The sequence below is a fragment of the Melopsittacus undulatus genome, chromosome 1, assembly GCF_012275295.1.
Source record: "Melopsittacus undulatus isolate bMelUnd1 chromosome 1, bMelUnd1.mat.Z, whole genome shotgun sequence".
Taxonomy (NCBI): Eukaryota; Metazoa; Chordata; class Aves; order Psittaciformes; family Psittaculidae; genus Melopsittacus; species Melopsittacus undulatus.
The window spans coordinates 142,347,585-142,364,357 of NC_047527.1; the positions used below are offsets into that span (position 1 = coordinate 142,347,585).

The 16,773-nt window shown below is 40.2% G+C and overlaps 1 protein-coding gene across 1 annotated transcript in view; it reads right to left on the bottom strand.

Annotated features, from left to right (window-relative positions):
* DPY19L1 (dpy-19 like C-mannosyltransferase 1) overlaps positions 1-15,955 on the bottom strand; it is a 41,962-nt gene extending 26,007 nt beyond the window's left edge. Inside the window, exons 1-7 of the mRNA XM_034065336.1 lie at positions 15,664-15,955; positions 14,783-14,851; positions 9,600-9,624; positions 8,325-8,412; positions 7,514-7,651; positions 2,176-2,296; positions 681-774 (exon numbers count right to left, since the gene is read on the bottom strand). Coding sequence (XP_033921227.1) covers positions 681-774; positions 2,176-2,296; positions 7,514-7,651; positions 8,325-8,412; positions 9,600-9,624; positions 14,783-14,851; positions 15,664-15,955 — 827 coding nt within the window. The remainder of the gene's footprint in view (positions 1-680; positions 775-2,175; positions 2,297-7,513; positions 7,652-8,324; positions 8,413-9,599; positions 9,625-14,782; positions 14,852-15,663) is intronic.
* Between the last annotated feature and the right edge of the window lie 818 nt (positions 15,956-16,773).

Genomic DNA, 16,773 nt, shown 5'->3' on the forward strand with positions numbered 1-16,773 from the left:
GCAAAGCCAGGGAGTGAGGGAGAAAAACAACATCTCTCAGAGGAAAATGTAGCAGTCTTTTGCTTTTTTGCAAAACTGAGAAATTAAAATAGAGGTAAGCAGAAAAAAAAATGCCACTTCCAGTTTTCTGCTGAATGGAGAGTCTATTTTTGTATGAAAGAATATTAGAGTTCCTGAAATTTAAGGATACTGAAAACAGAAATTCATAGAAAAAAGGAAGTGTGCAGATATCTCCAAAATATCTTAAAAGATATTTTGCTTTCTCACTTACATTACAGTTGAAAGACATGCAATATGACTTCACGCAAAGCGCTGGGAAAACTCCAGTCTTGGTTAAAAGTATACTGCCACCTAAACTCCTTTAAAAAATTACTTGCACTGATAATTTTAAGAGTAGAAACATGTCAAAAGCCATTACAAAATCCGTACAACATTCTGTTTTATCCACAACCTGGTGGTATCAATGAGATACCACTACACTGAAATTTTCCACAATCATTTTAAGCAAAAAGCTTTTCTGTTGCAGTAATTTTTTTAGTTGCAATGTGTATGTAATAAAAAGCACCACTACTGTACAAACAAATAAGCAATATCCCATAAAAATATTTCAGCATTCACATGTTCAAATTCCATATAAAAAAATGACAGCACCAACTAAATAGTTGTCTCAACTGCCTTACCTGAGGTATGTACCGTATATGAAGAACAGCGACATCATTAATCCATTCAAAAGAAAAATCATAGCAACATAAAAGGAAGCAGGGTCTCCCAAGCCTAACAAACAAACAGTTAATACATGTTGTCAAATAGAGAGGAAAGATTACATTGTTTATAAACCACCATACAATCAATATAATACAACACACAGTATACTACCTTAATACATCTACAGAAAGAAGAGAGCAAATCACATCCAATGCTGTTTACTTTGTTTCATTAGAAACCGAGAGATTTTCCAGTAAAGCACATATTTCAATTTATTCATTCAAAAACACTTCTGTGTTCAGACTTTTGTTACTCTCTTTCCCATTATTTCTTTACACCCTCCTGGCTCTAATCATTTCAGTAGTACAGCACAAAAAGTCTTATTCATTCTAAAGAAGGTAATAGAACTTCATAGTTTTGTATGTAGAAATTAGTATTCACCATTGCTGAAAATACAGCAAGATAGTTCTCTAAAGAAAGATGATGTTATGCTCATCAAACATGGTAGTCTCAATAGTTGGCAGTTTTGTTGATTTGGGTTTGTTTTTTACAGAAAACAGGAATGGAAAGTTATATTCACTATTTATTGCTCTGAATGATTCACTTTCTCCATTTATGTCAAGCTGTGAAGAAAGTTCTTATAGCCTTTGTCAAAGGAAAAACACTAACTTGTTGGCACACAAAGACATTTTTAATGATAAAATGAAATGACTTTACAAGCTACCATCTATCACTCAGCTTTAACTGACTGTAGAACATCTCAAAAGTGCCTCTCAGCATGGTACTTTTATCACATAATACTTACTTGACAAGCCAATACTTTAAATGTGGGGAAAAAAAAAACAACCCATCACAAAAAAATGGCAGCATGCAAGCTTTGATATAAAAAAATCAAGGTATACAATTGAAATTCTTATGCTGAATAGCAGGTCACAAGATGAAGAGGATTCTTCCCAGCAGAATCACTACACAAGATTTCTCCCAAAAGGAGTCTTGCTGTTACTGGTTTCCCCATCCTTCCCACTCCTGAAGTTGTACTTAGGGGAAGAAATACATAGAGTAAGATTTTGAAATGTAGGAACTTGGAATGCACTGGGGATTTTACAAAAGCTTCAAAAAATTAACACAGGTACAGTGGCCTCCAATTACCATTAGGAGTTCTTATTATTTATAACACTTCCAACATTATAAAGGCTCAAACTACAAACGTGAATTTTTGAAGCGCAGCACAGCCAATTCAACCTAGGTAGGAGGAGCTATCTAATATACAAAGCCCACAATCTCACCCCTACTGTTCTTCAAAGAACCTTTTTTCATACTTCTCGCTTTTGTTGGGAACCTGCCGAAAACACAGGCTTAGCCAACTGAAAACATGTCAGTGATAAAGACACAGGGACATTTATTACTTCTGAAATACATCAAGCCACTATTATATGCTTCCAGAAGAAGCTAGAATAAAACACAACTCACCCTCACAGCTTTCAACAGGACTAAGCCCTTTTCCTCTGTTTACAGTCCAACACATCTTTGTGGGTACACCAAAGAAATCCATAACGGCAGTATAGATACGGTACCAGCTGGCGAGGACCACCTGGGTGGAAAACAGGATTTGAAGTTGCTGAAAAGGAACTTTGAGATCAGCTCAGTGCTCAAGGGAACCTCCCATGACAAATGGCCCTCATCCAGGATTATTTTTTAACCCAGAATTTCTCAACTACTTTGCTTTTTTTGACCATAATTTCCTAAACACATCTGACATATACCAAGTGTTCATTAATAGACAAAAATTCTGCCTGCTTTAGAATAGAAATAATTTCATGCATCAAACTGCAATATTTGAAAAAATTATATATTTCAATACCATCTTCTGTTTATCAGATATTAAAAGCTCAGATTTTGTTGACAGAGGACAGTTGGCCAAATTAAATCCATTAAAACCTATTAATTTTTTTTCCACCTGGCAAGAATATGAATGGACAAAGACTTCACGGTTTTTACTCAGATAACCTTTGATAGGTTAAATTTAAGCATGCATTAGAAAGGGCTTTCAGATGCAATGTAAGACAGCATTTCCATTTTTTCCATGCAAAGGTTTTAATGTCTTTATAACAAAACCCAAATTAAATCTCAACACCCGACAGAGAAAACATCAGCATTTTATACACAGAAAAATGATGATTCATCTCACAGCAGAGTCACTAGCTAACATTACCAAGCTATGCTGTCAGGATATAACTGACTTTATAGAGTTCATAAATGAGTAATGTGGCCATTCCAGTTGAACTGCTTTGAAAGTTATAACCCAGGGGTTCCTAGGCTGAAAATATGTTTCACCGCTGCAATATTAGCTGTCTCAGCCCTGTGTCACAGAAAACACATACAAAAAGGATGATTCCCTCTTTCCTTTCCCCATACAATTAATAAAACTCTTCATGTCACTTCATTTTTTAAAAGGAAAACATGGGGAATTACACCTTGACCTCTGAAAATATGATGGAGTAAATAGTCCTGGAAACCACTTCTGAACATACTAAGGATTAAAGAAAAAAAAAAAACCCAACCTGATTGGAAGCAGTCAACATGGATTTATGAAGGGGAAATCACACCTGCCCGACTTCATAACCTTCTGAGGTGACCATCTTGGTAGTTGAGGGGATAGATGTGGATGGTTTATGTTTGGGTTTTGGTTTCTTTAAACTGGCGCCAATTTTGTTCTATGCCTTAAGATTTGATGATGGCACAAGAGAACATCTTCAGTAAGAGTGTGCATGATACAAAATTGGAAGGAGAGATCGATGCTTTTGCTGCCATTTAGAGTGACCTCAACAGGCTAGAGAAATGGGTCAACAGGAATCTCATGAAAGGGAAATGTAAAGACCTGAAGTGGGAAGGAACAATATCATGCACCACTACAGACTGGAGCTGACCAGCCAGAAAGCAGTGTTGCAGAAAAGGACCTATGTCTTCTGGTGGGCAATCCGTACTTGAGCCAGCAATAAGCCCTTGTTGCAAAGAAAGCCAAATGTATTCTCAACTGTATGTCACCAAGACAAGAGGCAATCCTTCCCCTCCACTCAGTGCTGCTAAGACTGTATCTCCAGTGATGAGTCTCATTCTGGGCTGCACAAGACAAGGAGGCCATAGAGTAAGGATAACTGAGAGACTTTTAACAAGAGATGATGATAAATTGAAATGCAGCAAATTCCACTTATACACAGGGAAAATGTTTCTTATTTTAAGGATGGTCAGACACTGGAACAGGCTGCCCGGAGGTGGAGATGCTCAAAATGAAATCAGAGACAGCCCTGAGCAACCTGCTCTGTTTCACTCTGCTTCAAGCAGTGTTGAGACTAGATCTCCAGACATCCATTCCGCAACCTCCACTGCTCTGTGATTCTATAAATTCATTACTGTGTGCAGTTCTGGTGTTCTCAACATAAAAAGGACATGGAACTGTTGGAACAAGTCCAGAGGAGGGCCATGAGGATGATCAGGGGACTGGAGCACCTCCCGTATGAAGACAGGCTGAGAAAAGTTGGGGCTGTTCACCCTGGAGAAGAGAAGGCTGCGTGGAGACCTCATAGCAGCTTCCAGTATCTGAAGGGGGGCTATAAGGATGCTGGGGAGAGACTCTTCATTAGGGACTGTAGTGATAGGACAAGTGGTAACAGGTTAAAACTTAAACAGGGGAAGTTTAGACTGGATATAGGGAAGAAGTTCTTATTGTAAGGGTGGTGAGGCACTGGAATGGGCTGCCCAAAGAAGTTCTGAATGCTCCATCCCTGGCAGTGTTCAAGGCCAGGTTGGACAGAGTCTTGAGTGACATGGTGTCCCTGCCCATGGCAGGGGGATTAGAACTTGATGATCTTAAGGTCCTTTCCAACCCTAACTATTCTATGATTCTATTCTATGATTAATACCAATGTTCCAATCATCATGGCTTACTTCATCTGTGGCCTTTACACTCTCACAGTATAAATCTTATATATTTAAAATATAGCTACATATTTATAGACTAAGACTTCCTGCCTCAATATTGTGTCCTGTAAAGTACACTATCTTGAATTCCTGCAGGCTTTCTGAATGCCTGTGCCCTGGCACTTCTGACTAAGTACGCACACATAAATGAACCTGACATTTGCCCCATCTCCAGATGGGCAACAATAGGACTGGGGAACCAAATCCACATCTTTCTTCCTATCACCTGACAGTGGTTTGTACACTGCCACAGAATGCATATGGCAACTCAGAGACATCTGTCTAACATATTTGCGTCACCAGCCCTGAAGCTGACATTACTCTAAGCACATAAAACACTCTTGCTTAAATGTTTTGGAATGAACCAATGTTGCACTAAAATGACCTACTAATTTATCAACTTAACCTTTTTATGTCACAAGTGCTTGTGTCTGTGGCAGATGTTACCACACATGAATACTCCTTAAAAAAGTACCAGGTTAAGTACTTCACGCAAGATATTTTTTGCCCAAAGCTACTTCCCATGGAACAGTTCACATGGGCATACAAACGCAAGTGAATCAGTAAGCAGTACAAAACTGCTAGGTCAATTAGAGCACAGTGGCATTTTTGTAATTTCTACTGTCTCGTATGAGACAAGACAGTGAATGCAAAACTTGGAAAACAAAAGACTGGGTCTCAGATCAAGGTCTCTGTGGGCCAGGCCACTCTTCTGGTGTATGAGAACACCAAAGTCAACCCCTTTTATTAGGTGCCTTTGATTAAGCACTTTAATGCCAACTATATGGGTCTTTGCAGCGCTCATCAGTTGGACTCCAATTTTCATCATCAGTGCTACACACAGAAATATAAACTGCTCCATAACAACGAACATCCAGGAAGCAAACCTGACATCTCTCCACCACAGAGATCAACACATTATCTCTCTACCCTTTTGCACCATGGATGACAGATGAAAACACCACAACTACAGGAACAACCTGACTATGTGGCAAGTTGTGCAGTCAGTTTATCATGGAGAGTAACTGGATTCCAAGGCTATTTTTGATGAAATTAATTCTGAAATCCACTAAACAAATATTTTATTAAAATTTAACCTTAATTCTACTATTACACCAGAAAAAAAAAGCTGGGAAGATCCTAAGATATCAAATAGGAAATGAACACTTTGCGAAAACATGACTGGCTACTGAGTATCAGAAGGAAAAATTTCACTGCCAACAAATAAATACACATAAATCTTCCCACGACTCAGCTCCATTATAATAATAAGTAACGCTAGATAAATTTGGAGAACATACTTCAACAGCCAAGTTGCACCTATTGACAGTTTTATAGATGTAGTTATGCAGAAACAAAGTACTCAAGATATACACTTAAAAAAAATTTACAGGAAGGCATCAAGCAGTAAATTACCATATGGAGCAGAGGAGACTATATGTCCGCTTTGCATGCCCACATAGGCAGAGACGAATTAATTCATACCTTACAATCAAGTTCTATGAGCCAGTACGATCCTAGAAAATCCTGAATGAATGGACAAGCCTGTACATTGTGCCCAGTAATCTACCTACCACTCTTACAGAATGTCAGCCACTATATCTGATTGCTCGTTTTGATTTCATCATCCAATTTACTTAGTCATCTTTCATAGTGATACTGATGATTCTCTAAAAGAAGCTCATTTGATCAGTTACCTTTGATTTTTGCAAGTCAGACTATAGCTGAAGTCAATAAATCTTTCTGAGCTAAAGAAAATAAATTCATAGTATTCAAGTAGGGCATGCGCTCCTAATATTGCATTTCTAGAACTGAACTGCAGTCCCTCTGGAGCTAAAAAGCAGAAACAAACCACAAAAAACACACACAAAAAAACCCAGAAAACAGTGAGAGGGTAACAAAAAGATCTCATCTATAGCATTTAGTTCTTCAGAGCAAGGAATTAAGAGACAAATGAAACCAATACATGCATGTTGTATAAGTACATGCACGTTGAGAACTCTTACACGTATAGCTCCCAAAAGCAGCTCTACTCAGAGAGAGCAAGAGAATGAGTATAAATGCTAAAATCCAACAATTACAGCCATTATTAGTTCTTGATTTTGATGCTGCTTATGCAGTTACAGAAATGTAATTAACCAAAGGAGATCTCCTTTTTCAAAAGTTTTGCAGAACACTGTCGAAACCATAAGAGAAAAAAAACAAACATTCCTGTAATTAAAAACATGTTCTTTTTGTGACAAAAAAAAACCAAAGTAGGAACGTAAGTTAACCAGGTAACAAGTTTAACATCAAGTATGTATAAAACAACAACAGTCAGTCTTCAACAGAGGATTTTTTTCTGCAACATGGAAGTAAACTATTACCATTCATGGATTTTAGGGCCAGAGTTAACTATGATGTGCTAATTCACCGTCTTACATTAAATGCATGCCAAAATAACCTCTCAATACCTGTATATCACTGCAGGCATTATTGTCACATACTACTGGTACCTTATGTGTCGTATTTCCTGAAGTACGCAGTGTCAGCAACATACTTGCTTTCAGTGAAAAGAACAAAAGACAACAAGAAGTGTAGAACTGGATTGTAACTTTAGGGCATGAAATACTGAGACATAGAAAGTATTCACATTTGATACTTGCAGTCTGAGAACTGATCACAACATATCAAGTAACTGTCTGGTTTTAAATCTAACTTAAGTAACACTTCATCAGTCACTGTATCTTTACAGCCACATTTTCCAGAGTAACATTTCTTACAAATTTGTAGGCAAATCTAAAGAAACCAAAGAGTTATCAGAAGGTATCATTTTTAAAATGTAGCTCACCTCTGGGTAAAGATTGAACCTTTGTAAGGTGTTAATCACTAAAGGATACTCAGTTAGCCTGTCATTCATAATTGCCCATACTCCATTCCAAAACGATGGTGCCTCAATAATGATCTTGAAGTAGGAATAATAAAGACCCTACAGGAAAGCAGAATTATTATTTATGATTAAAGAGAACACTTCTGCTTAAGTAACTGCCACATAAACCTTCTGTTTTTAAATGAAATTCTGTGATATAACAAATAGGACAAAATGATTTGACTATCAAGTTTTTCAAATCTCTTCAATTAGTGCCATTGAAACAAGCAATGTGGGTTTCCTTCCACCTTGCTTTATAGTACGTCTGGAGATCTCTCATTTGTGCTGGTAACTATGCACTAGCTCAGTATTTCACAATTCTCAAAATGAAAGCAGCCAAAAGGTGTATTTGTATGCAAAGATCTATTCATTTCAAAAATTATTATTTAAAAGAGGTGCATGAACAAGACTAGAATTGAAAGTAAGCTCTAAGGTACTTGCAGCTTTGTATTTTAGGTCCTTTACAATCATACTTTCTAATTATACTTGAAGTGAACTGTGAAGAGATATATTCATAGCGATCAGCTGCAAGACACACAAATGTTCTGCATGAAAAAGCACAAACCACCTTATTTGCAAGACATCAATATAAATATATTGATATATAAATATATATAAATATATTGATGGTATATATTATCCATATGGTATTAAGAAATTTTGGGAAGCCCACGATCGCAAGATTACAGACAGAAGTTTTCCAATCACTACATTTTTTGAAGCATAATCTAACCATTTCTGTGCGAAAAGCCATTTCTCTTTCTAGCGTTGAGAGGTGAGAAAAATGACGGTCGTTTTCAAATAGAGTTGTTATGTGACACCTGTTAAAAAATAATAATAGTTAAAACTGAATATAGAGGTTTTGAACCTTTACTAAGTCATAAATACCAAGGAGCAACTGGCAATACATTCAATGAAGACCAAACTTTTCATTTTACTCATATATTATATGAACAATCTCCTCCATTCAGATTATTTTAAATGGAAAAGATATGAACCTATAGAGCATTTATTAAATTCTACTCTGAAATTAGTCATAATACTCTAATTTATTTTAACTGAAGGATCAAAAGTTTAATGCTATTAAAACTATCAAGACTACATATAGGAAAGAAAATTCAAATACCTGATGAAAGAATCAATTAAAAACTAGTGAAAATAACAGTGTTACGTATTGTATGCTTTTTCTCCACAAGTCTTTCTTGACTTGTATTTTAACAGTTATCTGCCATTATGTGCAGATGTGCTGACAGACAGAATTTTATTTAATAAAGATGCAACTAGAGAGGGGAAGCCAGGAAAACTGCAAATCATTTTGGAGGCAAAATTTGCAAAGAGGAGCTTCACCTTCAGAAATGATGAAAAAGAAACAAGAGCACTGCACATGACTCTGCTTTTAACAGGAATTTGCAAGAAACAATCTAAAAATCAATAGTTCTTTTTGAGCTAGGAAACAAAAACAGAGTGGCAGAAGCTGTTACTTTTTATCTCTGCAAAAGCAGCTGGGGAAACCCACTATGGAAGCCATTCACTACAAAAAATAGGTTAGTGAGGATTAGGGTGGAACCTGAAACACAAGGATTGCATTGACAAAAAGTAGTTGAAAGGCCATTCTTCTGTCCATAAAGAAAATAGTGGCCAGACTTTTCTGAAGAGGTTAAAGAAAATATTATATAAAATCAAGAAATTAAAGCAGAATCTAAATAAGACTTTCAAAATCCACTGAGAGTAAAAAGGTCTGTGAGATGGAAATGCACCTGAATTTGTATAGCTAAGCAACAATTTTCCACCTGGAAAGCAGGCTTCACTCTTCACTGAACAGATTTAAGAAACCCTTCACATAAGCTTCACAAGACCAGCATTATTCATCTTGAAGAAAACAATTTAGTTTTGAGAGGAAAGATCTAAATATATGTATTATCCCAAAAGCCTGCATAAATACGAACCAAATTACATTTTAGTTATTTTAAAATACCATATTACTCTCAAGCAATAAATTTAACCTTACCAATGTAGGACTCCTGCAAAAGCAGCTGTAAAGAAAACAAAAGGTGCCAAGTTACTCAAATATTTAAATAACTGAACACAAAATCATGTTCATGAAAGTAATTGCAGTATTACTTCAGAGATGCACAGAAGGTACTCAGCCTCCAGAGGAAGAGAAGAATAGGAACATCTGAATTAACGTTCATGGCCAGCTCTCTGAAAATCTGAAATTATGCTGATGGTATTCAGCAATAGGCAATACTTCCCACCTGTATCTTGCATCACTCAAGTTGATCCATCAGAATCTACTACACCCATTTCAGCTACCAATAACAAAACTGAATTATTTTTCAAATAACAAACATGAATATTTTTTACACTCTGAAGTCACTACTTTGAGTGTTCACTCAGCTCCTGCTCAGATTTTGGCTAACACATAGCTCATGCTAAAGCCTGATGTATGCTAGCAGCAGCGCTGCTAAGTCAAAGCAAGGGAAACACATAGGCAGGACCTCTGCACCATGACGGAAGAGGAAAGATAAGCTCTCCCATTGTCAGCTACATAACATAAATTAGGAGTTACAAGATATGAGTTGTAGATTAGAGAAAATGCAAGTTAGAAACATCACACCTTACGTGGCAAATCAGTGAATTCCCACACTGGGTTACCCTGTACAAAGACTGAGCCCTTGTTTGTCATGTTTGTCGTTTTCTTTCCTAATGAGCTCATAGAAGTTTAATTTACAGAGTACATTACCCTGTAAATTTGACAGATCCAAACAGACCACAACAACCAAAACAAATCTAATTGAGACTGTAATTGCTAAAAAAGGTAGACTCTGCATGCAGTTACATTCCATTTATCCATTTGGAGACTATCTGCTCTGTTGTCACACAAATACAGAACAAGGAAGGCAGTCTAAGGGAAAAATGGAAAAGTCAAACGATGATAAAGTGGTGGCTAAACAGTCTAGGTCTCTTTCTTGAGCATGGCAAGATCGGCAGAGAGCAGAAGCCACTCGATTTTACTTGGGCAGTATTCACAACACATCCAGAGCTCACCATGGAGGTAAAGACAGCATGAGTGTTGCAACCCTCAACACAAAAGGGACGTGGACCTGCTCAAGCAAGTCCAGAGCAGGCTACAAAGATGTTCCAAGGGCTAGAGCACCTCTGCTATGGAGACAGGCTGAGAGAGCTGAGCTTGTTCAGCTTGGAGAACAGAAGGTTTCAGGGAGACTTAGTAACAGTCTTCCAATATATAAAAGGGGCCTACAAGAAATCTGGAGAGGGACTTTTTACAAAGTAATGTCATGACAAGGAGAAATGGTTTTAAACTGACAGAGGGGAGATTCCGGTTAGACACTAAGAAAAAAATCTTCCCTGTGAGGGTGCTGAGGTGCTGGCACAGGGTGCCCAGAGAAGCTGTGGCTGTCCAATCCCTGGCAGTGTTCAAGGCCAGGTTGGATGGGGCTGGGAGCAACCTGCTCTAGTGGAAGGTGTGCCTGCCTGTGGCAGGAGGTTGGAACTGGATGAGTTTTAAGGTCCCTTCCAACCCAAATCAGTCTGGGATTCTATAAAGGGCAGGCATTGAGAAGGCCCACATTCTCTTTCTTGGAAGGTGTCTTGGTTGCTCTCTGAGCACACAGGGGCTATGTGTCATAGAAAGGTCGGTTAGACTGGTTGCCTTCAATCCAAGAGAACCTTTATGGGCAATGAAGACCACTCTTATTCACACAGGCTATATGGAGCAGAGAGGAAGTGGAGGGGACAATCATCCTTACACCCAGCATGAGCCACAAAGGTGCTGAGCACTGCATCCCTCTCCAGGGTACTGATCAGCACACACAGCATCAGCCACCCTGATGGTATAGGATGGGTCAAGGTGCTTGCACAGTGTTAAACATACATCAGCTGCCTGCACACTGATGCAGAGTATAGTCAGAGAGTTAGCGAACACAGATGTGTGCTCAGACTGCATAGTATTTGCATATGGTTGCCTGTTTCTGGAAAGCAGCAGGGACAAGAAAAAACTCTGCAAACACATTAAATTTATGTGGAAGAGGAGTGAACTGAAGGTATACTTCATGTGCCAATGTATATCCCCAAACCACTTTTTCCTGCAACACAGAGCCTGGAAGTGCTCCTGCTAATAGTACATATTGTCACCACAATGCTGCTGCTGGCAATAATTGTCATCATTGTCACCACGGGTCATAAATGTCGTTTGATGCATTATGAACCTCAGTTTTAACACTGAAGTTTTGTACACAAAGATGTGTGAAGTGAAACTGGGCAACATGATGGGAGGAGAGAAAGAGGAAAAAAAAAAAAAAAAACAAAACAAACATCAGAATTACCTAAAGGGAAAAAAAAACACAAAACCCCAAAACAAGCTCTAAACTACCTGCCTCTACAATTCAATGTTTTCCTTACGTTACATGCTTCATATATAGTAGCCAAGGTTGGACAATACTACACTGAAACTTCCTTAAGAGTTTTTCAGCTCTGCGTTGGACACCAAAGTTATTGTCTCAAAGAGAAGCCAGAATTTCAGTTACAAAATGAGTACCACAAACTTTCATTTAGAACTTTACGTTCTTACATATGCTTTCTAGAATAAAAATAAATCACAAAAGGATTGATCAGTTTAGTTCACTTTAAGTGGAGTTTAATGTCTGAGGAAAGTTTCAGGAGTTTAGATTCTTTTTTTTTATATATTAAGGACATTTCCCTTAGTTCTCATGGAGAACTGCAAATTCCTTTTTTAGAAAAGCAAATACAGATATGATCTGGAATTCAAGGTAAGCCCATTTAGCTACATCAGCAACACGGCAAACCATATTCCAGAAACAAACACGTTTTTCAGGAATTGTACAGAAACAGAGTCATCCATACCTTTCTTAGTACTTACTGAGTTACACATTTGCACAAAGCATTATTTCATTTCTTGGCAACATCTCTAAGATTTCCAACCAGATTAGATGCTAAAATACATTTACACATACACACACCCCAACTATAAAAGAAATTCCATTTTAAGACAGATTATGTGTTAGTTAAGAATACACAGCAAAGTCAAAATAAATGCACAGTAACTGCCAGTACTGTTCGTGATCCCAAATTCATGTGGTTCCAAATAAGCCAAATATGCAGTATTTTATTGTTGCAAATAACTGATCTATTAATATGGAAATTACAGTTCAGATTCAAACATGCCACTTGTTTCACAGAGAAAACAATATATTTAAATCTGATTCTTCCCCGCAGTAAAAGTTTTATTTAAAGTCAATGCATTAAGTGTCAATACATTCACAATTATTTTGGAGGATTTCATATACATTTGTTTAAAACTTCACAATATCACTCTATTATAAGCATAAACCCAAGACCTATTATAATCACACAGCAATTCATGCAATTACTCACATTTCAAGAGACAATGCGCTTAATTCATAGACTTCCACTATGAGCCTAAATCGGCATTTTCAAACAGACTGCATCCAGACTTACATTAAGCTAGATTCTGATGGAAAACATGGAAATCAGCTCTCTAAAATTACTATCCTTCAATCTCATTAATATCCTTACTGGGGAGAGAATTAAGGAGAGGAATACTAAAGTCCTATTGCTACAGAGATTTAGACAGCTACTATGTACGTGAATTTGCAGATGCCATTTTCTCACCCAACCTAAGAATCCAACCTAAAAGCAAAGTGTATGATCAGAATTTTGCAGACTAGGGCTATTACGTAAAATCTGACAGTTTATTTCTTGAGATTTCCTATTTTCACCTGTGTTCTATTCTAACGAAAGTAATATGAATGGCATACTAAAAACATTCTAATTCTGGAAATTAAATACAGAAGAATGAAGCCACAATATATAGAACTCATTTACCAAGAGAACAACAAATGCTGACACACCGTAAAATAACAGGATGTGAAATGTACCAGAAACTTGAGCTTTGCAAGTATCCCCAAAGTGACTACATAGGAATACAGCAGAACTGTGTCAGGGAACAACGAGGAATGTGCAAGCATCAACTACTTAGTCAAGATGTTTCACTGCAAGATTCTGTAGAATCTAGAAAGGATGTCCTCAAGAATAAAGCCTCAATTCAATGGTCATTACAAAAAAAATCTGGACTTTAGAGCTTCAGCAAAACAACAGCAAAAATTTAAACACCACTAAAACCAAAGGCCCCTGTTTCATATCTAGCATAGGTACATTCTTTGCTACTGCCGATACTGCATGCTATTACATACTTTGCTATTAAGGGTTTACTCCTATTAAAAATATAAAGTGCTCCCGAAGTATTTAATTGGTTATCTGGGTTTCACAGCCAGATTGCAACTCCAGAAATGATAAAGCTCTCTGATTTCAATCACAGGAAAGCATTTTTTAATTCCGACCATCAGTTTAATGTTTCTGAATCATTTAAGTAACTACTCGCGTAGAAAACACTGAATAAACAAAGGTAAGCAAAGCAATTCAGGAACAGTTTAATCATCAATTAGTTTGTAAACTGAGGGTTGCTCCCCTGCTACTGCTCTGCAATGCAATTCATCAAACTGAAGAAACTCCCTCTGGCAACAAGGACTACTGGTGGCGTGATTAATAGTACCAGTATCTTTGGAATACCCTGACAGTCTTTTAATAGAATAGCTTTAGGAGTATATCTAATTGTACATCTGACAAACATGTTATTATTTAACATTAATTAATTTTAGGAATGCATTTCTTATTTAATTTTGCAAATATTTTTGGTGGTTTTTTCCAGACTTTGGTTATTAGCCATTTTATTATTCACTCCGAAATAACAACATGTGAATTTACAACCCCCTACTGTTCTATGTTCTCCTACCCATAACCCTTCCAAAACATGTTGTGTTGATTACATTACTTATTAAGAGTTGCTTCCTTTTTTTTTTAGCCTTAGAAATTAACGACTAGATAGGAGAGATCCATAAATACCTGAACAATTACTTTCCTACAAACGTTCCAATACCACACCAACTGCTACAATGCCAGTTTTACAAAAGTTACCAGGTAGGAAGTTTCCTGTCCCTTTTCAACACAAGCGATGCACTTTTACTTTTCAGAGTCCTATTTCGAAATACATTTTGATACAGTTTACAACTCCAGAGTAAGAAAGGTAAAAAAACAGTATTCCTCCCATTCAAACGTATTCCTGCTACTTACCCAGAAGGAAAGTGAGCCATATCTTGCTATCAGCTTTTACGATGGAGGCCTTCCTGTCATCCATAAATACTGCCAAATGAAAACAAATACCTTAAGCACCAATTAAGAACAGCCGCTGTAAAAGGGAAACTGCTCAAACTCTGCAGCATCAACTTTCTGTTTAAAAAGCTTGACTAGACTTCAAAAACGCTGCAAGAAGTTTCATACAGCAAGTTAGTAACTACACATAAAAGCTTCGAACATCACAGATAGACTATTAAGGTGACTACTCAAAATCAGCAGGCTTTTAAATCCTGAAATAACTTTGTCAAAACGAGTTGTCAGGGGATAATTCCTACATAGGTATGTTATTGACAAACTCGCTCAAACGGAAAGTCAGCCTTCCAAACAAGAAACAAACCAGAGGGAGGGTTGCTTACTTCCCCCCCCAAAGGATGCTTAAGTGTCAAAACAAGCCCTTTTGCTATCCCTCGCCTCCGATTCTCACCTATACCGGTGCGGGACTTGTCAGCTTTAATGTCCTCCCGCTGTGACAGACTAGAGGACGGGCCCGGGGAAGGCGGGAGAGCAGCCGACCGCCAGCCGCTGCCCCCGGCAGTACCGGACACAACCCCGCCAAAGGCAGGCGGCGTGAGGCCATGGGGATGGCCGCTCCCAGCGTCCACGAGCCGCTGTCCCGCCGCTCCCCTTCCCCAGTCAGTAGAGAACAACCACTCCGTACCACGGAGGCTTCCGTGCCGTGCCGGACAAGTCTCCTGACACCCGGAAAGAGCGCAGGGAGGCGAGACCGAGCCCCATCCCACTTCCCCCGTGCGGAAGGGCTGCCCCCCCAGCCCAGCGGGGGCAAAGGGGCGGCTTTCCTCCCTCACCCCGCACCTCACCTCCGAGCCGATCTCTGCAGCCGCGCAGCAGCCTCAGCGGCCCGCGGCCCAGCACGTCCCGCAGCCCCTCCGCCGCGGGCCCCTCCCGGTAGGGTCTCTGGGGGTCGCCCCTGGCTCCCCGCCGGCCGCCGCCTCCCTTCCGCATGGCGCGGGCCCCGCCGGGGACCTGCCTGCCGGGCGAGTGCGGCGGGCGCCCGCGGCCGCCCCTGGGGCTAGCGCCGGGCGACTGCTGCTCCTGGCCCGGCTTGAGCGGCGGCGACTCTTTGTTCCTGCCTCGGGTCAGCACGACCATCTCCGCATAGTCCCCGCCGGGGCCAGGGGGTGGGTGCCGCGCCGGAGCAGCAGGCGAGGGGGGCGGTCCTCAGCGAGGAGGTTCCCCCCACCACCCCCGGGCAGGCCGGGGGGCGGAGACAGAGCCGGCGGAGCTCGTAGTAACGGGGCGAGGAGACGAGGGGAGCGACCGACGACTACTCCGCGGGCTGCGCCGCCACTGCCGCCGCCTGCTCCGCCCGGTTGGCCACGTGGGGGCGGGTAACGGCTCCCAGCGCCCCGCCGCTCACGCACGCTCCGCCCCGCAGCCCGGCGGGGAGCGGGGTGTTCCCGCCAACCCCACACAGCCCCCCCCCCCCCCCTCCCCTCCGCCTTCCAGAGGCGGTTTTCCTTTCGCCTTTCCTTTGCCGGTTCCTAAGCATGGATGGCCTCGGTCATATGGAAGCCGCGGCAGGGAGACGGGAGAGCTCTGGGATGTCTCCCGCTTCCCCCAGCTGCCAGAAGGGGACTTGGCTCTGTTGTTGCCGTGCTGCCCGGCCACAGAAAACGCCTCCTCTTCCTTGTGGAGTTTAAAGGTGGTTTTGCTTCACCGTGTGTCAGTGCTGTGGTAACTGAGCCCTGTGGCCTCCACCACAGGCAGGGCTGCTGGAGCGCTTTCCTCACGAGCAGCATGCAACTAACACGGGCCCTCGAAACTCAGAAGCATAGAATCACAGACTGTGTTGGAAGGGAGCTTAAAGCTCATCCAGTTCCAACCCTGCCACAAGCAGGGACACCTTCCACTAGAGCAGGTTGCTCCAAGCCCCTGTGTCCAACCTGGCCTTCAACACTGCCAGGGAT